The sequence below is a fragment of the Sceloporus occidentalis genome, unplaced genomic scaffold (genome assembly GCF_023333645.1).
Source record: "Sceloporus occidentalis isolate IW3139 unplaced genomic scaffold, rSceOcc1.0.p SCAF_1, whole genome shotgun sequence".
Classification (NCBI taxonomy): domain Eukaryota; kingdom Metazoa; phylum Chordata; class Lepidosauria; order Squamata; family Phrynosomatidae; genus Sceloporus; species Sceloporus occidentalis.
The window spans coordinates 151374092-151401455 of record NW_028316981.1 but is presented as its reverse complement, the minus strand read 5'-3'; the positions used below and the strand labels follow the sequence as shown (position 1 = coordinate 151401455).

The 27364-nt window shown below is 40.0% G+C and overlaps 1 protein-coding gene across 2 annotated transcripts in view; it reads left to right on the top strand.

Moving 5' to 3' along the window:
- The window catches only part of SARNP (SAP domain containing ribonucleoprotein), a 103144-nt gene extending 76118 nt beyond the window's left edge, over positions 1-27026 (top strand). For both annotated transcript variants that reach the window (XM_089477515.1, XM_089477507.1), the window contains 2 exons: positions 22160-22249; positions 24668-27026. In XM_089477515.1, the coding sequence (XP_089333641.1) occupies positions 22160-22249; positions 24668-24709 (132 nt within the window). In that variant the 3' untranslated portion in view covers positions 24710-27026. The remainder of the gene's footprint in view (positions 1-22159; positions 22250-24667) is intronic.
- Positions 27027-27364: the final 338 nt, after the last annotated feature.

The following is a 27364-nucleotide window of genomic DNA, read 5'->3' as shown; positions in this document are numbered from 1 at the left end:
ATGCTCTGCCAGTGCATTGTTAATAACATGCCCTGCCTAAAACAACCATGTATTATACGATGATATCCAATAGAAATCAATCCAGAATATAATCAGTGGAGGGAAGAAGTTACTGAAGAGAGTCACAGTACACCTTCACCCCAAAAGACCCCTTCACACGTGCCCAGGGAGACATTCTACAATCCGGAAACTACTCTCTTCCTTTCCTTGCTGTCCGTGAGACACATTTCTTAGTACAGTGGAGCCTCCGCATACGCTGCCTTTTTATAGGCGGCTTTGAGCATAGGCGCTCAAAGCCGCCGGCGGGGCGGAAGGGGCGGCGCGTCCCATTCAATTGAATGGGAGCGCGCACCCGTTGCGCCTCCTGCGCTGCCGCGCACGAGCCCCACTGGAAACAATGGGGCTTGAGCATAGGCGGATTTTTTTATATGCGGAGGGTATTTCTTCTGAGGTAACAGGCCCTTTTCTGACAAGCACCCACTTAACAAATTCAAACAACCTAATTCACCAAAGCATTTTTTTTTTTTTAACTTTGGAGAAACTAGAAAGTTAGGTGAAATCACTAAGTGAATTAATATCTTAACAAGTCAGGCAATTACTTAATTCCAAGCTCTGAACTATAGTATGCCATCATCCATACAATTTCCTGGATACACACACACACACTATTGTTGTTGTTGTTGCTGATGTTGTTGTTGTTATTATGTGCCTTCAAGTCATTTCTGACTTACGGCAATCCTGTCACAGGGTTTCCTTGGCAAGATTTGTCAGCCATTGCCTTCACCAGAGGCTGAAAGTGTATGACTTGCCCAAAATCACCCAGTGAATTTCATGCCAAGTGGGGAATCAAAACCTGGTCTCCAGTGTCATAGTCCAACACTCAAACCATTATGCCACATTGGCTCTGACTGCATATTTGTATAATTTCTGAATTGATTCATGGCGATCTGCAAGTTCAGAATTAAATTGCCAATTTTTCTAGGGCTGCTGCTGTTCTTTTAAGATTAGTAAACAGAAGTTAACCCAACAAAGCTTTTCCTAACGTGACATAATATTTTTTCTTTGAATGTTTCTTATTTAAGTTAGGAGGAACTTCTTGATAGTAAGAGTTGTTTGACTGTGAAACACATTAGGAGGACCTTCCTGACAGTAAGAGCTGTTTGATAGTGAAACACGTTCCCTTGGAGTGTGGTGGAGTCTCCTTCCTTGGAGGTCTTTAAACAGAGGCTGGATGGCTGTCTCTGCTTTGATTTAGATTTCCTGCATGGCAGGGGGTTGGGCTGGATGGCCCTTGTGATATTTTCCAACTCTATGATACTATGATTTCTAAGTATCAAATACCATTTTTCTCTTGAGAGTCTGCTGCATTTTAAGCAAATCAGTTTGTTTTAGAGCCTTATTATAACACCTTTAATAGTTAAATATTTATTGAGATACTCAACGTTAATAATGCCTTTGTTTGGTGGTGATGTGAAATACTTAGGATATCTTTTTTCTTGATCTGTTAATATCTCAGACTTAAAAACATTGAAGAATTCTAAGGACATAAATAATAATATAATTTATTTATATTCCGCTTTTTTGCAGAAGAATCAAAGCGGATTACAACAGTATAAGAATAAAACATTGTATAGTTAAAAATTACAATTAAAAAGAACAATCCCATATCCCACCTGCTCCCCAGGCATTAAAAAAAAGCTTTAATCAAAACCTTAAAAAGATATTAAACAACAAGAAAGAGTAAAACATTCCAATGCGAATTCACTAAAATTGTGGGCAGATTTGGGCGGAAAAGTGTCTTCATCTGGGGTGGGGTGGGCGATGACATCAATAAGGGGAGGCTAGTCTAGCACAGCTAATCTGGAATGGCCTGCTGGAAAAGATCTGTCTTAACAGCCTTTTTAAAGGCTTCCGGGGTGGTAATATGACTGATCTCGTCTGGCGGGTTGTTCCAGAGCCTAGGAACAGCAAATGAGAAGGTCCTTTGGGTCACCGCAGACAATCTAGTCTTCTTAGGTTTTAGAAGTTTCTTCCCAGAGGACCGAAGTGTGCAGGGTGGATTACGTGGAAGAAGATGCCAGCCACAGATCTTTCTTTGAAGGTGTCAGCCACAGATGCTGGCGAAACATCAGAAAGAAACTCTGCTAGCACATGGCCACATAGCCCAAAAAACTCACAAAAAACTATGGATGCCGGCCATGAAAGCCTTCGACTTTACGTGGAAGAAGGCGCTCCCACAAGTAGTCTGGACCCAAGCAATGTAGGGCTTTAAAGGTTATAACCAACACCTTGTACCTTGCCCGGAATAGGCAGCCAGTGGAGAAATTTTTTAATGGGTGTAATGTGGGCAGTTCTGGATATGCCCGTGACCAACCTGGCTGCCATATTTTGTACCAATTGAAGTTTCCAAACTTGGCACAAGGTTAGCACCCTGTGGAGTGCGTTGCAAAAGTCAAGCCAACAGGTTACCAGCGCATGTACTACTGTTTCAAGGTCTCCCGGCTCCAGGAAGGGGCACAGCTCGCATGTCAGCCAAAGCTGATAACAGGTATTCCTGACCGTCGCATCCACCTGTGCTGTCAGTTGAAGCGACAAGTCATAACACCCTGCCCCATGTCTCCAGATGATCTCACCCAGTGGATTCATGTAAATGTTAAAAAGCATGGGAGTCAGAATGTCACCCTGAGGGACGCCAGATTGGAGCTCTCTTTCAGAAGAGCAACTGTCTCCCAGCATCACCATCTGCCTGAGAGATAGGAACAGAACCACTGCAAAGCAGTTCCCCCAATTCCCAACTCTTCCAGGCATTCCAGAAGGATACCATGGTCTATGGTATCGAAGGCCCCTAAAGGTCCAAGAGCACCAGCAGTGTCACACTTCCCCTGTCAGTGCCCAGACGGAAATCATCTAGTAAGGGGCCATGGCAGTCTCAACTCCATATCTTGTCCTAAATCCGGTGTGAAATGGATCTAGAAAATCCGTTTCTTCCAATACTGCTTGGAGTTGAATGGCGACTGCCCTCTCGATCACCTTGCTTAAGAATGGTAAAAGCGAGACTGGCCTGTAGTTGTTTTTGTCCAGGGGTCAAGGAATGACTTTTTTAAAAGTGGTTTGACCACTGCCTCTTTAAGGCAAGATGGAAGGCAGCCTTCCCTAAGAGATATGTTGATTATATTTCTCAACAACACGTCTGTGCTTTGCAGTAAGGAGATTATCAGATGCCCTTCAGACAATATAGATTAAAATTTATCTTTTGCCATGTAACAGAAATTTCAGGAAACTTAAATTTCTAGGATTTGCAGAACAATAGAATTGGCAAGAGGACCTAGTAATTGAAAATCCATAAGTTTATTTCCAATTGTCGACAAAGGAAAACAATGAACTCAGTGGAATTCAAGTTCCAAAAGCTGAGACGCCGAACAAGACAAAATGGCTCTTTTTATATTATTCAAGACAAAGAAGCTTCTTCAATACACCTGATTGGCTAATTACAATTTAAACATACAGAATTCTTACAGTCAGAACAGAAATACATGCATACATTAAAACTGCATCATCACTCCTTACCCCCTCCTGTAGGAATTCAGTGGCTTTCCTCCTAACCTTGCTTCTGAATGTCAACTATGTGTCCTTATCTCAGTAGTTTATGTTATGTCTTTTTACTGGTGCCAGCTTCCATCCAGGTCAAGATGCACTCCTTATTCCTTTGCTCTAATTTTTCTAAACTCCAAGCCTTTATTTCAAAAACCATCTCTCTGGCTGACAAAGGTGACTCCATCTTTCTATAGCTTTTTTATTTCAACAAGGAATATTTCCACCACACCAAAAGACCAAAATGTCTTTTGACATTTTCCTTTTGTTCCACTTTATTGTTTTTGATTACAATAAAAACAATTGAAAGCAATAATTTGTTAAACCAGTCTTTGTTTCCTCCACCCTGAGACCTGCTGACTTTGGCACATAACTATATTAATTTCTGCTTGGTTTACTGGTAATTTAATTACATAATCATAAATTATTTTCAGTTATCCTGTTCTCTACTAGTGGTCTTCTGTACTGTAGTGTATAAGAAAAATAGTAACAGAATAAATGACAAAAATTAAATGGAATAAAAGCAGCAGTAGACTGATGGAAGTATAATTGGCTAATGCTACTCTTGCCCATTGGAAGAAAAATTTTGATAGCATAAATCTGCAGGGATGGGCAGCTGTGATAGGGGGAGGGCAAGAGCCAACCTACATCACCCTACATCAGGTGGCACCAGCTCATTATAGTGCATTGAATAGAGACCTCTTGTCATTTCAGGTCACTGTTTTTGGCTAAAAACAAATGTCAATGTCGGGTTCTAGAGGTAGGAGAGAAAGATCAAATGCTGCATTCGCAGGCAGTTTTCTGGCATTTGGGGCTATTTGAGGCCAGATTTGTATGTTAATCATACAGATTTTTTAACACGTGCACTCCTCAAATCCTCTTGATTTTTCTATTCTTTTTTCATTGCTTTCATTTTTATAGTCCACAGCACATTTTTAATGATGTAGTTCAGGATATAGGCAACTAAAGCCTTATCTAATCAATTCAGTGGAATGAAAATTGTGAAGCTGATCTGAATGTGTATTCAAGTTTAATTTTGCACTCTGTGCATAAAAGCCCATGGGTAAGTTCCTTTACTGATTCAGTATGTTTGTGAACAGGCACATAAAATAATATGTTGAACTGTATGCAAAGAGATGTTGTAGCATCTTTGAGACTGAAAGAAAGAGCTTAGTAGCATGAGCTTTCATGGAGTTAAGCCTACTTCCTCAGATACATGTAAACATATCTACGAAAGCCCGTGCAACGAACGACTTACTTCCATTAGTCTCAAAGGTGCCACAAGATCCCTTTGCACATTTTTTCCAGACTACCATGGCTGTGTCTTTGAATGTTGAAGTGAATAACTGGTTTATATGACTGCTATGAAATGCATGATCAGATTCTAATAGTGGCTAGTAGTAAGTATAAAATTTCCCTTCAAAATAAAGGCTAATATTTGTTGAAGCTAGGTATGTGAGCTTTATTTGGAATAGTCATTGTGTTATTAAAAGGTGCCAGAAATGCTTTTCTCTGTTTCCACTCTGCATCTGAGATGTGTCTCTTTCACTCTGCCATGTGGCATTCCTTATATGTATGTTTCATCCACTGACGTCTAGGCCAAAGAATGCTTTTCAACTTTAGAATTAAACTCTGGGAGTTGCAGGTGTGCCCTTAACACAGGACTGTGACTTTTTTTGTCTCTCACTCCCCTGCTGATCCTGTTTGGAGCAAGCATAAACTTTTATCTGTGAAGTCCTGGCATTTTGACACAAAGAGCTTTCAAAACTGCTGATTCTCTCAGAACGTTGCCCTTTTAACAAATTCAACACCTCAATTTGATCTCTTAGACGTTCTCTTTTTCCTGGCTTGTATTTGGACATTAAGTAGGAAAAGTCAAGTAAAGAAGAAACATTTGATATAATATCACTGTCTTTGTTTGAATGTATTTATATATTTCTACTATGATGCCAACAGTGGTATTTATTGTTGACAGAAAGATCTGTATAATTTGAGCACTTGTTTCAAATAAAACCCAGTAGCTAATATATTTGTACAAAATGCATTGGCAGTTAAACTAATAATTTTTCCACTGAAATTGCTATATTTTGAAATTTTGTTCCTGCATATGCCTGTTATACATGCAGCTACTTTTACCACCTTTGGTATTCTGAAAATACAGATGGTCCCTGGAAGGAAGGTATAGTTGGATATTGATGTTGTACATTACCATGCCACTTTGTGCTATGTATTAAAAGTACATAAATCTTGTAGCCTCTTTGAGACTAACTAAAAGAAAGAAATTGGCAGCATGAGCTTTCATAGACTTCAGTCTACTTCCTCAGATGCATTTGGTGGAATGGAAGCCAGGTACAGACATATATATGCCATTGGTAGATGAGGATGTCAATACAAATTACAAATCCTTTGTGTATGGGAAATGAAGTTGCAGGTCCAATTTTAACGGATGGTTGTTAGTGCACAAAGACATAGGAAACTGGTCTTTGTGCATGGAAATGAAGTGGCAGATCCAGTTTTGCAATGGGACCAGCCTGTGGTGAGGGGAATAGATGAATGTAAGGCACCCCCATCAGGATGGAGTCAGTGTTGAAGTGCGTGTAGTGTGTCAGGAAACCATTATCTTTGTTCAATCCATTGCTGAGGGACTGTAGTTTGTGGGTGAATTACAGGTCTGCTGTTTTTCCAATCTATCTTTGTAGTTCTTTTGTTCAGTGACTGCTGTTCTGAGGTCTGAGATGTAATGTCCAGGGAGACTGAAATGTTCTGTCACTGGTTTTTGTGTATTCCTATTACTAATATATGATATATATCCATTTATCCTCTGGTGCAGGGACTGGCCTGTTTGCCAAATGTAGAGTGCTGAAGGGCATTGCTGACACAATATAGCATAGATCACATTGGAGGATGAGCATGTGAAGGCCCCCCACTGAAGACCATCGTTAAAATTGGGCTTGCAACTTCATTTCCATACACAAAGGATTTTTAATTTGTATTGACATCCTCACATACCAATGGCATATATATGTCTGTACCTGGCTTCAACTCCGCCAAATGCATCTGAGGAAGTAGACTGAAGTCTATGAAAGCTCATGCAGCTAACCTCTTTCTTTCAGTTATTCTCAAAGATGCTACAAGATCTCTCTACATACTGATTCTACAGACCAATACTGCTATCTTTGAATTCTATGTATTAAAAGTGTCATGGTATGGTAGAAAAATACTACCATAGTTTGCAACCTATTCCGGTGAGAACACAGGAATAAAATGTCCTGGTGGCTTCTTCCAGGTTTTCTAATCCCCTTTTACAGAGGCTAGGCAGGCCTTCTCTGTGCTCTCCCTTTGCCAGCAGGCAAAAATACTTTTATTTAAACATCTGATTGTTAATAAGTTTGGGCAGTCTTTTTTTTTATGGGAGTGCTCTATTTTTATCTGCAATGTTCTATATTTAAATTATTTTCAACTTTTAAAATTAATATCATTTTAATATGATACTTTGTTTAATTGTGTTTTAATCGTTCACACGATTTTTTGCTTTATCTTGTTTTAGTCTTGTTGTAAGCTGTTGTGGGTTCCATCTTAGGAGAAAGGTGGGACAAATAAATTAAATAAATAAATCCTGTTTTTATCACACCATGATGTGAACCTGACAACCATCTGTATACAACCAAAATAGAAGTATAGTGTCTAGATCAAGAGAAGTAATAGTGCCACTGTATTCTGCTTTGGTCAGGCCCCACCTAGAATATTGTGTCCAGTTCTGGGCGCCACAATTCAAAAAGGACATTGAGAAACTGGAGCGTGTCCAAAGGAGGGCGACAAAAATGGTGAAGGGTCTGGAGACCATGCCCTATGAGGAACGACTTAGGGAGCTGGGGATGTTTAGCCTGGAGAAAAGAAGGTTAAGAGGTGATATGATAGCCCTGTTTAAATATTTGAAAGGATGTCATATTGAGGAGGGAGCAAGCTTGTTTTCTGCTGCTCCAGAGAACAGGACCCGGAACAATGGATGCAAGCTACAGGAAAAGAGATTCCACCTGAACATTAGGAGGAACTTCCTGACAGTAAGGGCTGTTCGGCAGTGGAATGCACTCCCTCGGAGGGTGATAGAGTCTCCTTCCTTGGAGGTCTTTAAACAGAGGCTGGATGGCCATCTGTCAGGGATGCTTTGATTTGGATTTCCTGCATGGCAGGGGGTTGGACTGGATGGCCCTAGTGGTCTCTTCCAACTCTACGATTCTATGATTCTATGATTCAAAAGCATGATCTTATTTAATATTAGTTTGCAACTGTAGCTTCATTTCTAAATAAAACTTTGGGGATCTGAAAAATTCTTGTTCCAATATCAACTCAACATTGTACAACTAGTGTACATAGAATTATTGGTGAAACATGACTTACTAGGGAATGCGAAGAACTGTTCAGTGTTTGACTTTCTTCTGGTCTCTGAGATTAAAGGATGGTGTTGATTTGACTGACTAGTCCTGAAATGAGGAAATCAATCACATTTTCTTTGGGCTTTTGTAAAGAGCAGAGCAGGAAGGTAAGCAGTATTGGAGCCTATAAAACCAACAGCTTCTTGACTGTGCCTGTCTCATAGATCACAGTGTATGTGCAGGGTGTAACTACACACACTGAATAGTTCACAAAAGATCATTTTAGGGCCATAAACAGGAAAGCAACCTGCTTCACAGGATGCTTATACTGAAACTGTTTACTTTCTGGCTCTTACTCAGTATTTCTTGCTGGGTGTTGTTCATGTAGCCAATGCTTATAAACACAGAATTCCCTAGTGCATTCACTAGGGAAAAGAACAAGGAGGTATAAATATGTTGGGATGAATTTCAAGAAGGTGGGTGACAGCTGTGTGTCCTAGGATTAGAGTGTTTTGAAGAACAAAACTATCAGTTGCTGTCATTCACCCTCTGGGTATGAAATTGGAAGCCAGCTACTCGTGAGTGTTTCATAACCTTTACCTTTTGGAGGTCAAGGCCATGTCATCATTAATCTACCATCGCCTGAAAGCCTGGAGGCTCTGCTTTTCATCCTGCCATCAGTCATGCTGCTGTGGAGATACAAGGGTGGTGGCCAGAAGGGTTCATTTTTATATATCTCCTCCCATTGGCTTGTAAAATACAATTCATGATAACGTCATGTTTTTAAGGGACACCTGAAGAAATTAACAGGCTGTAGGTTAACAACAACAGCAAAAATATATTTTCATCCATTCCCGGCTATCACACATAGTACAGAGTATAGCTGGTCTCTTTGAGCTTGCTTTCATAGTGTTGACTTGATGACAAGCTAATAAAGCAAAACTTAATTTGTCCCTCTATAGCTGTTTATTACAGTCAAGAAGCTAAAAACCAGTGTCTTCCCAACCTTTAAGCTTGGAAGATTAAAATATTGAATGGAGTAGTAGTTGTCAAGGTAACATCACTGTATTTCTGTATTTAAATGCTGCCTTTTTCAGGGTAAAGATGAATCTACTAGTGCCTAAGAGTTATACCTCCTTTGTACTTCAGTGCATACATCCGACTAGCTGCACAAACCATGTCACAAGACTTCCTCATGGGATACTTTATTTAAGACACAAGCTTTTTTATTCAACTCCCACTTCAAAACAGCATCAAAAATGTATCCTCCCTATATTGGAAAGAGAGCAGTTATTTCCTGTTACAGTATCAATGGCCTGTTACAGACTGCCAAAATAAAGCTGCTTTGGGTCTCCTTGGAGGTATGCTATTTAAATGATGCATGAGTCCTAAGAGTCCGGAGGTTGCACCAAAGCCACACTCCATTCCTAAGCACTGGAGTGCAGCTTTGGTGCAGCTTCCGGATTCTTAGGATGCATACATCATTTAAACAGCATACCTCCAAAGAGACCCGAAGCAGCTTTATTTTGGCAGTCTGTAACAGGCCTTAGAGTACTTTCTTTTTGGCTAAAAGTTAAAATTACACTTTCCAAAGGAGCAACCTGAATAAGCTTAACAGGTAAAGAAATGTATTGCACAGTCCGTTTGAACCTTGAAACTCTGTTTTCCTAGCATGCTATAATAATAGCCATAAATCTAACTCTATAGTTACTTAAATTTTGCCCCAAAATATATGAAAGGCATATTTCTCAATTGATATTACCTAGGCAGAATAAGATACACCCTCATGGTCAGAATGTTGAATAGGTGCAATAAAGGAAGCAATAGAGATTGATGTTTGTTGTCTACTTTCATCTGAGCTCTGAATTCTATGGCACTGATTAATTTCAGTTTGACCTCCAAAGACATTTTGATCTGGCACATACAGTAGATCATTTTGAAGTAATCTAGATTCTGTTGATCAGGCTTCAGTTTTTTTGAGGCTTAATCCAGTCTTGTAAATAACCTCGCTCCTAGTTAACCTTTGTTGAGTAAGGTTAGTTTTGGGGTGAGGAAACAGCTGGGGATTGTAATTTCCATCCACATGTTCACTGAGACATAAATGACTAATATAAATTTACTTCAAAGGACAAACAGGTGATATTTGTGGGCTTATAATTTGACTTCTTGTCCTAAAATAGGCGAACAGAAGAGCATTTAGCATTATGTGATATAGCATGCTGTTTCTTGTAAATTGTGGTGCATAATAGAATCTATCTGACCTCTGTGCAGTTTCTGGAAGAATACAGTGGTCCCTTGCTTTACGCGGGGATCCATTACGGACCCCGCCGCTTAAGTCCCATTGATGTTAATGGGGCTCGTGCACCTGGTGGCATGGCGGTGTGAGTGCTGCACGTGTGCGTGCCATTCATTGAATGGTGCAGGGCTTCCAGCATAAGCTGGAATGTTTCCAGTTTTATCAATTAGAAATTAAAAATACTTTTCCAGGAGAACAAAAGAATCACTTCTCCAATTTATACTGCAGCATTCAGAAACCAAGAAGCAAAGCAGTTCCTTTAGTCATATATTTCCCATGACTAAACCTAACTGTGATGTAACCATAGTCTTGTCCTTAGCTTATTAAACTTCCTATATACTCTTTAGGTTCATCAGCTGTTACAGATGATCTCTGCTGCCTTTGATAATTTTTCTGAATTACAGTAAAAGGATACAATGGAATGCTACTTACTTACCTGCATTTGTGATTTTTCTCACTATTGAGGTGTGTCTCAGCACTGATGGACCACGGAAGCAGTCTTCTTTCTAACCAAAAAAGCTGCTTTGAGTTCCAGTTGGGAGGCAGGTTTGCAGGACATAAATAAACAGAAGGAGGTGGTGGTAGTAAGGGTGATGGTATGAAAGAACTAGACAAAATCCTGAAATGTAAAGATAAGTAATTGAATGCTAAAGTTAGGCTTGTCCATGCTGTATTGCTAATTTCTGTATGTGGTTGTGAAAGCAGAACAGTGAAGGAAGCTGATAGGAAGAAAACCATTTTAAATGTGATGCTCGAGAAGAGTGGGTACCGTGGACTGCTAAAAAGACAAGTAAATGTGTTCTAGAATAAATCAAGCCTGAACTGTCTAGAAGCCAAGATGACTAAACAGACAGGCGTACTTGAGATCATGAGAAGGCAGCTGTGGAGGAACTAAACTGTAAAGATATGTCATTAAATACCAAAATCAGGATCATCCATGCCATCCTATTTCCAATTTCTAGGCGTGGGTGTGAAAGCTAGACAGTTAACATGAATAAATCAACTAATTTGAAATGTGTTGGAGAAGAATTCTGCCGATACTGTGGGCTGCTAAAAAAAAAGGGACAAATGAATGGGCCCTGGAGCAAATCAAGCCTGATCACTTTCTGGAAGCAAAAATGATTAAACTGAGGCTCACGATGTCAAGGTGTGTGCTGGGTTCATAACCCTTGTCAAAGCGAACACAAGCAGAGTTTATGTATGCGGACAAGATGCCCAGAAGAAGGTCTGTGAAGAATGTTAGTTGCGTAGCAAACTTCCTCTCACACAGGAATGAATCTCGGCACAACGAGGTTTCTCTCAAGAAGAGCATTCTTCAATCTTTGTTACTTAACTGTTTACAAAGATTACACAGAATATAAGACATCCATCTTGAATACTCATTAACAAGTTACTTTACCAACCAATCGACCATAACAACAACCTCTGAGGCAGTTACTTTAACACCAGCCATCATAGCTGACATTCTCAGAAGGTAACAGTTGCATCAGCATTCCCATGATGCACTGTTTCAAAATGCAGACTCATGTACCTGCCACTAGAACCATAATACGTTCCGCCACAGCGCCACCCAGTGGCCACATCCATGTCATTTTATCAGACCTGTTTAAAACATGGTCCTGACAAATGAGAGCCAGCATGGCATAATGGTTTGAGTGCTGGACTACAACTCTGGAGACCAGGATTTGATTCCCACCCGGCCATGAAACCCACTGGGTGACCTTGGGCAAGTTGCATGCTCTTAGCCTCAGGGGAAGGCAATGGCAAACCACCTCTGAACAATTCGTGCCAATAATTGTTGGGGGGGAGGGATAAAGGGTTTTTAATTGTCATATTTTATATTTTACTGTTGTTAACCGCCTGGATTGGTTTGCCAGAGGGCGGTATACAAATAAATATTATTATTATTATTATTATTATTATTATTATTAATAAAACCCCATAATAGAGTTGCCTTAGGGTCGCCATAAGTCAGAAACAACTTGAAGGCAGACACTGACAACAACAATAACAACATTGTACTGTGGAGATAAATGTCCAGTATTTCATTATTGAGAAAGTTGTTTGGAAAATGTAGTGCACTCTAAGCTTCAGCAGGTCCTGAAACTCTTTCTTAAATCCTGAATATTTATATGCAAAGAGATAGATAAAACCAATCCATATGAGTCTGCAATCTAGGAACAGTTTGGTTCCAAAAGACCCAACAGTATCTGTAGCAAAATCTCAAAGGTAATTATTAATTGCAAGCAAATATACAAATGAAAAAATGGGACGTACAAGTTTTATTACTGGCTAATCTCCAATATTTCATTCTTGGGCAAGTTGTTGGAACATGTAGTGGGTGCTTAGCTTCAGGGGTTCCTGGAGGAGTTGGATTATCTAGACCTACTTGAGTCTGGCTTCAGGCCAAACTGTGGGAGAGAGACGGCTGTTGTTGCCTTTGTGGACAATATAAGAAGAGTAGAAGGAAAGATATGTTGGTTCAGGAAGATCAATTGACAGTTTTCCATATCATTGATGGTATTCTTCTAGGCCACTTCTTTGACTTGGGACTTGGAGATATCGTTTTGCAGTGCCTGTAGTCCTTAAACTAGCAAACTCAAAAAGGAGTGCAGGAGAGCATACATGTTGCACACAATAGCCATTCGCTTGTACAGTCTCTCACAGGTCATCTAGAGTTTGGTAGTTTAGTACCACCAGTATGCTGATGGCACCAACTCTGTCTTTCTCTCTCAATCAAGAAAACTTTTAATACTAAATGAATGTTAGATGTCATTCATGGCCTGGATGAGGGTAAACAAATTGAATCTTATTCTGAGCAAGACAGAGGTGGTCTGTCATTCTAAACAAAACAGGTGGCCCCGATCGGTCAAAAGTCAGATAAGGGAATAAGATTCAAGCAGAACTGAATGTTGTTGTACTGTCCCTGAAGATGCAGATTCACAACCCGGAGTTATCCCTGAGCCTGACTTCCCAGGTTTGTGCATTGGCCAGGAGTGCATTTGTATAATTAAGGCTAGTGTCAGATGCACCCATTGCTGGAAATGTCTCATCTGGCCGAAGTGGTATGTGCCATCACTACATCCTATTTGGATTACTTTTACATGATGTAAATGAGATGCTTTGAAGAATGTTTAGTAATTTCAGTGAGTCCAAAATGTTGCAGACATACTGCTGAGTACAGCTGGTTACAAAGGCAACAGCTTTACTAACAACCAGTCTGGGCACAATTCAAGGCACAATTTTAAAGCCCTTATAACTTGGATCCCAAGTGCCTGAAAGACTATTTTACATGCTTGCACTTTCTCAGTCCTGCCACCGTCAGAGCTGCATTTGGTGTGGATACAAGAGAGGGACTTCTTGATTCTGTTGCCAGACTATTGAATGTCTTTCTCAAAGTTCAAACCCAAGCCTAAGACTAACCTCCCCTATCTGTTGTCCATATATGAGACAGCATGTTACACTAATCTGAAGAGGAACTAATTAATGCATGTGACTCGGTTTCTGTAATGCGCTGTACATGGGGCTACCCCTTGTGCTTAACTTGGAAACTTCAGTTAGTACAGAATATGGCAGCCAGGTTGGTCACCGGAAAAACTAGGAGTGACCATATAACACTGATCCTGAAATCACTGCACTGGTGGCCTATTGGTTTCTGGGCACAGTACAAAATGTTGGTTAAAGCCCTACATGGCTTAGGCCCAACCTATCTATGGGATCACTCGGAACTGGTGCTGGAGTCCCCAAGGCTTCTTGTCCTGGAGGACCTCAACATCCCTTTCGAGGCCAGTCAAAATCCAACAGGCGCGGCTCGGGAGTTCATGACTGCCATGGGCCTGTCTCAATTGGTCTCGGGGCCCACACATTACGCTGGTAATACCCTTGATGTGATCTTTAGTACGGACATGGAGACTCTGTGGGCAGAGATCTCTTAATATCTCTGCCCTGTCATGGACGGACCATTTTCTGGTTGAGGCTCGAATCAAGGCTTCTACCTCTAGCCCCCCCCCCCCCCCCCGGGGGTGGCGGACCTATTAGGATGGTCCACCCTCGAAGGCTGATGGAACCCAAAAGGTTCCAAGAAGCCCTAGAGGGGTATATGGCTGGAACTGACGGCGATTCTGTTGATGCCCTAACATCTGGAATACTGATCTCTCCAGGGCTATACACAGTATCACTCCCAAGCGTCCTCTCAGGCCTGTTTCCAAAAAACAGCCCTGGTATACGGAAGATCTCAGGGAAAGGAAGCTGATTCTGCGACAACTAGAGTGCGATTGGCGAAGACACCAGCACTTAGCCGACAAGGCACTCCTAGACTCTCTTTTGAAGGCCTATGGAGTGGCAATAAGTGCAGCAAAACATTCGTTCTATGCTGCACGTATTGCGTCCGCGGAGTCGCGTCCGGCAGAGCTGTTCAGGGTAGCGAGGGAGCTAACTCATCTGCCCCCCTCCCTGAACCCTATTCTAGACCCATCTAAAGCCTGCTGTGACAAATTTAACAACTTCTTCGCGGATAAAACCTCTCGGATAAGGGCTGATCTCGACGCCAGTACTTCTTCAGAATCCATAAGAGAGGTATCCAGAGCTTCCGTGGACCCTGTTATACTGGATCACTTTGAGTTTGTCAGTACTGAGGAAGTGGACAAGATTCTTCGAAGTGTTAGGAAGACGACATGCTCTCTCGATCCCTGTCCCTCATGGTTGGCAGCTCAGGGGGGGGATGCGGTGCGCACTATGCTGCACCGCATAATTAATACATCTCTAAGTGAGGGACAGTTTCCATCGAAATTGAAATTAGCAGTAGTGAAACCCCTGCTAAAAAAAACCCTCCTTAGACCCCCTGATTCATAATAACTATCGGCCGGTATCGCTGCTGCCTTTTTTAGGGAAGGTGATCGAGAGAGCGGTTGCTTTCCAGCTTCAATCGATCTTGGATGAAACGGATTTTCTAGACCCATTTCAAACCGGCTTCCGGGCGGGCTATGGAGTTGAGACTGCCATGGTCGCCTTAGTCGTTGATCTCCGTCTGGGCCTGGACAGGGGAAGCGTATCCCTGTTAGTGCTCTTGGACATCTCAGCGGCTTTCGATACCATTGACCATGGTATCCTTCTGGAACGCCTGAGGGAGTTAGGTATCGGGGGCACTGCGCTCCAGTGGTTCCGTTCCTACCTCTCGGGCAGATTCCAGATGGTGCAGCTGGGGGACGTTTGCTCCGATAAGAGGGAACTGACATCTGGTGTCCCTCAAGGAGCTATTCTGTCTCCCATGCTATTTAACATTTACATGAAACTGCTGGGAGAGATCATCCGGAGACACGGGGCGCGGTGTTATCAGTACGCTGATGACACCCAAATTTGCTTCTCTGTGTCTCCAATTGATGTAGTGACTAGGGATGGCATCTCTCCTCTAAATGCCTGCTTGGAGTCGGTAATGGGCTGGATGAGGGAAAGCAAACTCAGTTTGAATCCAGAGAAAATGGAAGTACTGACGATAGGTTCCCCGGGTCCAGGCGGTGAGATCTGCCGTCCTGTCCTGAACGGGGTCACGCTCCCCTTGAAGGACTCGGTTCGCAGCTTGGGAGTGCTCCTAGACTCGTCGCTCCAGCTGTCATCTCAGGTGGATGCGGCAGTCAGGAGCGCTTGTTATCAGCTTCGGCTGATACGCCAGCTGCGCCCCTATCTGGACCGGAGGAACCTTGAAACTGTAGTACATGCTCTGGTAACCTCTCGATTGGATTTCTGCAATGCGCTGTACATGGGGCAACCCTTGTACCAAACCCGGAAGCTACAGTTAGTGCAAAATATGGCAGCGAGACTGATCGCTGGGTGTTCCAGATCAGATCATATTACACCAATCCTGAAAGATCTTCCTTGGCTGCCTATGTGCTTCCGGGCTCAATACAAGGTGTTGGTTATAACCTATAAAGCCCTAAATGGCTTGGGCCCAGGGTACTTGGAGGACCGCCTCTCCCCATATAATCCGCCCTGCTCACTCAGGTCAGCAGGGAAGAATCTGCTAGAGGTCCCAACTGCATGTTATGCAAGGACCTCGCAACCGGCCTTCTCTATCTCGGCCCCAAGATTATGGAATAATCTTCCAGATGAGCTCCGCTCTACCACATCTTTAGAGACCTTTAAGAAGAACCTTAAGACCTTCTTCTTTTCTCAAGCCTTTCCCCCATGAGATGTTCCTTCATGTTTCACCCCCTTGATTAGACGACCTTGTGATGTTTATGGATTCCCCCACTCAGCTGAACCTGCTGTTTTTATTGTTATTGTGACTGTTTTTAGATACTGTTTGAATTGTTTTTACCTTGATGTATTTTTACTTAAACTTGTACGCCGCTTTGATCAAATTGGAAAAGCGGGATATACATAAACTTATTATTATTATTATTATTATTATTATTATCACCTTCCATATAATCCACCCCATGCACTCTTTCCTCTGGAAAGAATCTATTGCAGCCTTTAAAACTAGATTGACTGCTACTTCCCAAAGGACCTTTTCATCCGCCGCTCTCAGATTGTGGAATGGCCTACCAGAGATCCGTCATAATACCAGCTTGGATAGCTTCAAAAAAGCTGTCAAGACAGGTCTCTTCCGGCAGACCTTTCCTGAACAAGAAAATCCCAGCCATAAAAATAATGGAGTTTGTCTGTGTTATACCCCATTTAGCCTTCACCCAGATTGGAATGATTTTGTATTGTTGTTATTATATTTTTGAGATTTTAATTTATTTATAGATTATTTTAACTATTACTTGTTTAATTGTTACTTTAAGGGGTTATACTTAAGGTATTGTTGGAATTTTATGTAAGCCTCTCCAATTGCTTGTACAGAGAAGTGGGATATAAATAAAATTTTTATTATATTATTTTATTGTTTATTTATTTATTATGGCAGATTGGACATCTCCAGAAATGGCTGCATCTGGCTTACTAGGTCTAATTGTGCAAATGCACCCCTAGTTACCACTAGGAGTTCAGGTGCAGAATTGAGTCCAGGAGTATACAAGCTTATCGTCCCCGTCCCGTCCCCCCACCCGCCACCGGCTTCCATTTTAAAAAAATTAGACACCTCTGCTTACCCCTAAAATACATGAGGATATTTTCTAGTAATTTCTTTAGGTGACGAGAGCCCAAAGACTACTGCCTCAAATATCTTTTAAGACACTCCATATAATGCTGCTTGCCTATATTTACCACTACAAAAGCTTGAAAACATTTGACTGTGCTTGCCACCAATGCTGTACTACTTCTCAGGTCTTCACTCATACATGGTAGTGTGGTGGCATGAAAAAAGAGTCAGAGTTCATAATCTTGACTGATGTTTTCCAATAGAAATTTTAAAAGATTTCTGGCACAAATACCTAAATCATTCCCTCTGTCTTCAATGTCTGCTTGCTGTTCACAAAGCACTGCAGGTATGGAAATAGCAAGAGTGAATAAGAGTCATAGGGCAGCATAAGATTGTTTTCTACATGATAACATTCAATTTCTTTGGCCATGGAAATCCTGTCTGTCTCTGGTTGCTTCATTTTCATCTATGATTTTTTAAACATTTCTACTCACTCAAGCAAACTAAAAGCTTTTTTAAAAATACAGTCAGCCCTCTGTGTCCATTGATTTTTTATTCACAGATTCATACATCCACAGCCTGAAAATATTTAAAAATATATAAATTCCACAAAGCAAATCTTGATTTTTGCCATTTTATACAAGGGACACCATGTTACCATACCATTATAATTAATGGTACTTGAGCGTCTGCAGATTTTAGTATCCATGGGAGGCCTTGGAATCAAACCCCAGTGGATACCAAGGGCCCACTGTATGTTGACACTCAATTAATATTATATTTATTATGCTGAGTTTCTTAATCTACAGGTCGCCATTCAAATATTACAAGTGAACATAGTTTTTTTCTTTGTATTAATTTTTCTGCGCAGAGATTAACTTTATTTTTGAAAAGTATGAAATAGCACTAACATTCTTGAGATGGCAGACTGCTGGATTTCAGGATTCCTATATTATTATGCCTTTTTCTCAACTTAATTACAAATAAAGAATTTAAGTGGATATTGTCCATCCACCATTTCTCTGCAAGATGAAGAAAATCTGAAAATCACATGCTATGAGAAATTTATCTGTCACTTCACAGTAAAGGTCAGCATCCACCCCCCACTTCACATACACAAATGCCCATGTTCATATTCGAGCATGCCCCAGGGCTCTAGCAGAGCTTGATAAATGCTGAGATAGCCATGTTTTGATAGAGGTAATTTTCCTCAGATGGGTTTCAGCACCCCATGAATCAAAACCTGTCAGTGAGGAGCTAAAGATGGAGTGAAGTTTATTGTAAGCGTATTTGCATCTGACACTGGTGTGCTAGGGGGTCAAGTGAGTGAGATCATTAGAAGAGTGTTGATTTAGTGGGATTGTTACACACTTTCCCTTCAGGCATTGAATGGGTGTGGGGTGATTATAGAGGGTTACTACAAAAATAAATAAAAACCGCAGTTCAGTGCAGTCTCTGACGTGCCCTATAATATCCATTCATTCATTTAAAGTTAGTATTTGTTTTCCTCTTATTTCCTTTCTACCATACTGATACAGACTGGATCACCAACCGTGCTTTTTTAGGAAAATGTTTAATTGAATGAGTTGCATTGGAATATACTGTATGCATACATGTTGTAGTTTTTAATACAATCTTTCCCTCTATTTGATAACTCTGTTATGCTGTTTTATCTGAAAAATAGAAAGATACGGGATACAGCTTTTAAAATAGTATGTTTTCGTATTAGTTTATTCATATGCAAATTAATATTTGACAGAAGGTATAGGTAACATCTGAGTGGTTGTGTGTACATATTTGACATTTACGGATAATGAAGCCACTGTATGTATCACTTTTCCAGTTTCTATAGTCAGAGCCAAAAGAATTTTTAAGCTTCTGTTCAAACATACCGTAATCTGCCATATAAAACAAGCCTCAAAGAATGCAATTTTCAGTCTCTTTTCCCTTGCTGTTCATGCTGTTTTCTTTTTGCCCAGCTTTACCTTATTCTTAGCAAGCTTTGTTTTTTGAAGTGTAATTTTACTTGTTAGGTTAGTTTTCACACAAAGATTAAAAAAATCTACAAAAGAAAAAATGCTGAAGCAGCATTTGTATTTGAAGTAACAGCAATAACAAAGAATTATGTTGCTGGTCTTCCAGTCTCCTCAGGTTATAGTACATTTTAAGCCTTACAGCAGCTGTTCTTGAAAAGCAGGTGATATTCTATCAATCACTGAAAAACAAGGCTAGCCTTTAGCCCAGATGTGAGTCCATTTTTTTAAAGGATAAAGATTCTCAGTGACAGAGTAACACTGCTGATCACCCTGCATAAAACTGCCCTGAATGTCTCACTCCAGCAAGGGTGAACTGTGTTCAGAATTCACATCTCTTTGTGCCACATCTTTAAAATAATTCTAGTTAGTATCCTCCAGTGCGATAGCTGGATCAAAAACTAGGTATCTCAATGTAAACATGGCTTAAACATAGTTTAAATTCCACAACTGACACATGTTTTGTAGACCAAAATCATCTGTAAGTTTGAGGTTGAACCAAGAGACACTCAAGAACCAAGCTGTAACCTCTAAATCCCCATTTCTTCTTCATTTTTGGCATTCTGTCTGCTGGTATAACTCACCAGCCAGACTGTTGTATGCTCAAAGGTACTCCAGTGTCATACCAGTATATCATATAATACCATTTAATAATAATAATATCATTATCATCATCTATAAGGGCCTCCTGTAATTTTCAGTAAAAGAAAGCTTACAAAGTTTATAGAAGTAGAAAATCCCAGTATGGCAAGTATCCTGTGGCAAAAGGCTTGGCGAAACCCATAAGCTTAGCAGTAGTTATTATGAAGTGTTTATACATGCACATGCCCTGAGAAACAATTGCATTTTTAATTAAATATTTCAATTACACCTGTTGCCACAACACATGAAGATGTCATAATTAATAAAGCTGAGCCTGGTTGTCATGGTGTTATTTATGTAAGGGATTGACATAATGAAGGCACTCCTGCCACTGCCTGCTGAGGAGGTGTCAAGCATGATGTTTGTAACAAAAGTTGCCTGCTGCACCAGTGATGTCATTGGGTTTACTTTGTGAATTGGTTGATATTTTGTTCTGCATTTGTTTTAAAAAGCAGAGCTGTTCATCACTGTTTAAGTGATTAATATCAATTAATCAAATGTAAACAGTCTTCTTTGTATAGATGAAATTTAGAAGAGAAGAAGTTTAATATAGTCATAGGAAGTGTATTATCTTGACTTTTCATTTTACCATGTAGTCATTTTTAATATGACTTAGTTGATGACAAGGTTTAGACCACATTTTCTCAAAGGTGGTTATTGGATGTGGCAAGCTAAGCACTTAAGTAGTCATTCATAGGGACCAGCAAACACAGTTAAAGGCTTTAACTTGTTTTATTGCTCACTTCCATCATCCCTGGACTCCAGTATTCTCCACATGATGATTGTGAAAGGGTATCATTACTTCAGCAAATCTCATGGTCAGCACTGCTCGATTATCAAGTACATCAGACATGGCAGGGGGGAGGTTGTAAATGCATTGCATGAGCAGGTGAGGAGAATTATAGAAATAGAGTAAGGTAATTGGACAATCATTTGGAGCTGAAAATAGCCCAAGAGAACCTCTCTGGCAAATGGATGTAGTGGAGCCTTTTAAGGGGTAATGATGGTCTTGATTATTACTGGAGACCAAGGCCACCAGCATGGTTAAAGGTTAAGAGAATAAAAAGCCTCAGGCTTATGGGGAAATCAACAGAAGAGTTCCAGGGTACCGGCATCATTTGACATTTATTTGTTCACCCAGACTGGTAAATAATTACAATAGAATTAAGATGCATAAAGTGCCATGCAGGCCAACTTGATGAAAAATGGTTTTGTTAAAATCATAGCAAGTGGATTAAAATTTAAATGGCCTTTTTAAGAACAAAGAATAAATTGAGACTTAAAAATGCACTTCATGTCACTAATATTCATTACATACTTGTTCAGAAAAAGGTTAGCTGTCAGGCCTTGTACTGTGGTACCTAATACTGAATGTTTATTGTACACCACATTCTCTTCATACAGACTTTCGTGGGTTTTTTTTTTTTTTTCCACATTTAAAAAAAAATCCCCAGACATACTTCTGGGAGTGCCTCAGTAGTGACTGTGAACCATGTAAGTGAAGCCTTAAATGTTATGTTGAGTTGTCCTCATGTTGTGTTGTGTTGTTCCTAATGTTTAGAACAGATCTAAAATAATTTTGTTAGACAACAAAGCCGATCCTATGCGTTCTGCCCATCATTTTGGAGGCAATATTGGGAGAAAGCTTGTAAATTCTAGAGCAGAGTGGTCAAATTGTGGCGCTGCAGAAGATGTTGGATTTCAGCTCCCAGCATTCCTTACACTGGCTATGCTGGTGAGTGTTGCAATCATCTGGAGAGCTGCAGTATTCTTATTCATGTTCTAGAGACTAGGCAAAATGCTGGCCTAAATACAATTGTTAGTCCCAAGTAGCATGGACCCATTGAATCAGTTTAAAGTACATTAAGTGTTAATGTAAATAATTAATTAGGGCAGTTAACAACAACAGCAAAATGTTGACTTACCAAGTTCCCATTGTTTCTGAGGGTGTACTCTACCCTAAACTAACAATTGCATTTAGTTCACTGTGTAATTCCGAACACTAGCTATAGTCTAATATAAATCTCTTTTCCAGCAAGTTGTTCTGTAAGACTTGGGGGCAAGCAAGGAAGCAGTCAGCAGCCAAAATTGTTCTCTTGACCTAAAAGCCAACTAAATACTTTCTTTCTTCCGTTTTGTATAGAATGAAGAGGATGAGAAGCTGAAAAAGAGAAAGGAGAGGTTTGGTATTGTAACAAGTTCAGCTGGGACTGGAACCACAGAAGACACAGAGGTAATCTGTTAAAACAAATTTGATAAGAAACATGTTCTGTTCTTAACACTGGCATGGGTAATAGGAGTTGAGAAATTTACTATGATTAATTGACATGTCAAACACTCCACAAGATGGCACTGTATATCCTTTATCCTTTCCTGTGCCCCTTTCCCATTTCCATGATCCTATTACACCAGCTTTGCCAATCCAATATCCTCCACAAGTTTTGAACTACAACTCCCATCAGCCCCAACCAGTATTGCCAGTGATCAAAATGTGTGAACCCTAGTACAGTACAAACCGTCTAGAGGGTATGAGGTTGGGAAAAGCTGAGCTGAACTGCCCTTGGTGATTATATAGTGCTTGAGCTAGTTCTTCAGTAGATAGTGTCAGAAATGTTCTTCCCTTCCTTTTTAAAGATACTGTATCTGGTCTTGCTATGTATTTTTTTTAAAATATATTTTTCAAATAATAAATTTTAAGGTACATCACTTCAGATTGTCCCAACATTGCCTTGCTAAGCTCATCAAATTTTATTTTAACCTAATAACAAACTCTATGATTTATTGAATATTACCCAGTTAGCTACATAATGGAGCTGGAATTTGAATCTGGGTCAGTAGATCCAAATCCAGTTCTCCATCCCACTGCTTGCTTGATGGTTTTTAAATCTGGGATGTGTGTGAAACAAATGCCTGCTTGGATGCATGGAATATCACCTTTTCCAATACTGCTAAAAACTACCGGTATCTATTGAAATCATTGGCAAGAATGAAAGAAAGAACACATAAATGATTTTGAGTGCCTGTGGTATGAACTTTTAAAATCTCTAAGGCGGGTTACAAACGGCCGGGTTGCGGTGGTCTCCCGCCGCCGCCGCTTGCAGCATCCGGGAGCCGCAGCTGCCACACCGTGGGGCTCCCGGACACTCCGAGGAAGGAGCACAAAAATCACGCTCCTTCCTGGGCCCTGGAAGTGGCACCACAATGCGCAAGGCGCGCTTTCGCGGCGTCACTTCCGCCGCGACACGTCTGGATGCTATGCGTCCAAGACGTCAAAATGGTGGCGGCCGTGTGGAACGTCCACCGCCATTTTGTGCTCGCAGAGTGCGTACTAGGGTTAGGGGGTGCGGAAGCACCGCCCCTTCCTAACCCTAGTACGCGCTCTGCGCGTACTTTCTGGCGGTTTATAACCCGCCCAATATTCACTTCTATTTTAGGGTGTGTGTTTTTTTTCTATGATGCAGGTTTCTTTTTGATGCCATACAACCCTTAAATATTTAGGGAAAATGTACAATTTGAATTTTAAATTACTTTCTTTTCTATACCTTGTTTTCCTGAGCATTTTCTAGGTTATTTTATTTTTGTACTGCTTCCTTCATATCTCATTTTGTGAATTCTTTGTGGCAAGGATCTGTCCTCTTATTATGGGTCTCTTGATTCCTCCTTGCATTATTTGTCTAATTTTAATTAGATCCTTCTATTATAGAATGGCAGTTCTTTTGTTTCTGTAAATCTGTATTCCTGCTTATTGTGATATAATGATATAGTCTCCTACACAAGAGATCTACTTGATGTGGGCTCATTTTGCCTTTGGAAGTGAGGCAATATTTGGGGCTCTGAACTCACGTTGGATGAATCCTGAGTATTATATACAGGAAGTTTATTTTCTTTGGCATCTTATACAGAGTTCAGATATGGTTTGGTGCCTTTTGTCTTTGCCAGATGCTGTGCAAGCATTGCTCCACAAAATGAAGTAGAATGATCCCCCTGTTCAATTTGAGTGAAGGGGGTGGTTGAGCTCTGGTCTGAGGGATTCCATGCTTTTCCGTTAGGTCACTTAGAGAGTGTGCCTGGAACAAAAAGGTCTTTTTCTAGTATTGTGCATGCTAAACTGCACCTTTCCCCTGGAGATTCTTGATTAGGACTTCTGCTACCCTCTGGGCTATTTATCCAAGTAAAAATTAAGATTTATATGCCCCTGGTGTGTTTGCTTAAAGGCATATCTTGGAGAAGCATGAGTATATTTAATGCTTTTGACTGTGTCCCTCTCACTTTCCTCATGAATAGAAGAGTGTTAACCCTTTGGCCTTTTACATTTCCCACCTCCCTATTGCCTGGAAGGTTTTCCAGGCCTGTAAAGTGGTCATTGTTCCAAGCATAGCTCACTCTTATAACCCAACAAGATGAAGCAACCACCAGGCCACTATATCTCATGCTTTTACAGCTTAATTTCAGAGTCTGGGTAGAAGCCCTCTTACAATTGCAGTGCCCTGCATGAAATGTGATATGAAAAATGCTTTCTTAAACTAACTCTATGACACTCTTCACAGATTTTCCACCTTCCTTAGTGCAAAAAAAACCCCACATTCTAAGAGTTGCCATTCTTCTTGAGTCTTGACTTTTTTTTAATCTTTCTTTTAATTCCTATTTCCAGGCAAAGAAGAGAAAAAGAGCAGAACGTTTTGGCCTCGTCTGATGACCTCCCTCTTAGTTTTTATCTGCTTGAGTTGTATGTTTTATACGTTCATGTTCTTCATTCCTAATGAAGACGATAGCTTTTTCTTCACACAGATCTTGGCTTTGCATTTTAAAGCTAGCTCTTCAGTTGTGCTTTCCTTCACTTTTGGACTTCAAACAGATTTTGAAGCCTAGAATGAAAGTATCTGTTGTGTATGTAAACAGTTTGAATTTACCAGCAAATTCTCCTATCAACCCCTTATATCCAGATTACATCTCCAACTTGCTTCTCCTCTGTTTAAAACAGCTGTACAAAATAAAAAAATCCCTAAGTAGGAGGAGTATGACTATTTTTGATGCATCTTTCAATGCCTATTAAAGTTACTAATACCTGAATCAGGAGCTGTCTGAATTCTCCTTGATTTTCACTTAAGCATTCATTACTCTGCTCTTTCAATTTTCATATTGTCCATGGCTCAGAAATCGCATCCTCTTCTGTCCCCATCCCCGAGCAAAGTAAATCTGTCCCAGCTGGGTGCCCCCAATATGTTTTTATACAGAGAGATTGAAGCCCTTCTTTCCTTGACTTCTGCTATACATGTTAGGTCTTATGAAATCATGAGATCTGCTGTTACGTATCCTGAAAGAGTACTCTGTAATCATCAGTCATTTTAAATAACATTGGTGACTTATAGAATGGTATTTATTGCCTCAACTACAGTGTGGAGAATCCCAAGATGAAGAAAGTGCAACAGCCATACATTTGGTATTCCATAAACATGACAAAGGTCCTTATAGATAATCTGTTGGTAATGGTATTTCAGAAACCCTCCTTGAGATTTTTACATTACATTTTTCAAAAATGGAAATAATTCCTCCCTTACAAAGTAGTATCAAAAAGTTCTGAAATGACTGCTGTGGAATTAACATTACTGTATAAAATATATTATTCATGTTCAGTGTTTACTCAGGCTTTAGTCTCTAGCTGAATTGTCAAACTATACTGTTATTTTTCTCCCTGAATTAACTGTATTTTGGGGAGTGATGATACTTCTATTTGCAATATTGTAATTTACTGAAGGTAATGAGTTGGAAAAAACCTTTTTTCCCATCGAGTTACTTAAACCACATTTTCTTGAAAATAACTTACTCGTACTTCCTGTGGAAACAAAATGCAGTGATATAGCTCATTGAAAAGATACATTTGCCCAAGTGATTCCATCTTTCTTTAAAGCTACACCCAACTCTTTTACTTCACATAGCCTAAAGAACATTTTCCTAATACTACAGATCTCTTTCCTCTTTTGTATAGGAAAGAAATCATCAAGACTGTTTTCTGTATACTATAGGTATCTCTCCTTGTTGGTCACAGGTTTTATATACTGTTATCATTTGGCAGTTTGAATGTTAATCTACTTGAACCCCTTTGGATTCTTCATAATCTTTAAACAAAAGATTGGTGGTTTTTAAAATATATATATATCACACACAGCACCTTCCTTTTCTGTGCAGTACAGATTAAAGTGCTTAGAAAAGTCATTAGCTGATACTTGGTTTTATCATTTATTCTTAAGAATTCGGTTTTTAATGTGTTCCTTGTTCTTTATGCAATCTTTGAGTTTCATTCTAAGAATTAGTTTACTGATAAGTGCAGTGGTGATGTGGTATCATTTCAGCATCCTGGTGTGTTGTTAGGGATATTCCAACTTTATTCTGATTTTATTTGACATGTTAAATTTTATAATTTGGTTTTCTGTTCATAAGCTTGGTCATTTTAGTTATTTTCTTGAAATGTTTTATATCAGGTCTGTTGAAATCAGAACTATGCTTCATTTTTTAGTTCATAATAAAACTGCTTCTTCAAGGCACTGCCTGTAAATTGCCTCTTTGATGGAACATGACTGGATTATAATTTTGTGTTTACATTTATTGACATGTAAGTTTACAGGAGGTTTTAGAGCTGCTGAAGATAGTCTAGCAATCATGTCTGACTTATTCTCAGTGAAGAACGAAAGGGAGGGGAAAAAAGCCAAAACTTAATTCTGATGATGCACATTAAATACCACAGTTTCAGTTGATGAGTTCTCTCAGGCATTCTAGTTGTTGAGGTTAAGCCATTTTGCATCAAAGGAGAAGGAAAGAAGAGAGAAAGGATGCACAAGCACTGCCCTCCTGCAAACAATACTGCAGCAACAGATTTAATTTATTCTCTGTAAAACATGTATCCACACCTTTAGGAAAATGACACATATACATTTATGGAATACCTTGTAATTTATTTCCAGTTAATAAATTCATTATTTATGTTTTTATAAAAAGCCATCAGATGAAATGAACTTCTTCCAGTTAGTCTCAATGGTACTACTGAATTCCTTTCTGTCTTTTTGTGTTAAAACATACAAACATGGCTGTCCCTTTGAATATATTCTGTGTTTTAGACACCACAAAGTGCTTTAGTGCTGCCATTGGTTTTGTCCAGGGGTGTGTGTGTTATTTTGTTTGTTTGTTGCTGTAACATGCGTATCTCTCTGGAAATAGTTACTAGTTCACTTCTTACAGATGAGAAAGGATCCAGATAAAATTGTGATTACTATACATAAATAAATACTGGCCCACCCTCTGAGAGAATAGCTTCTGGCAGTGGAATAGAGAGGTTGGTGGTTCCCCCTTCTCA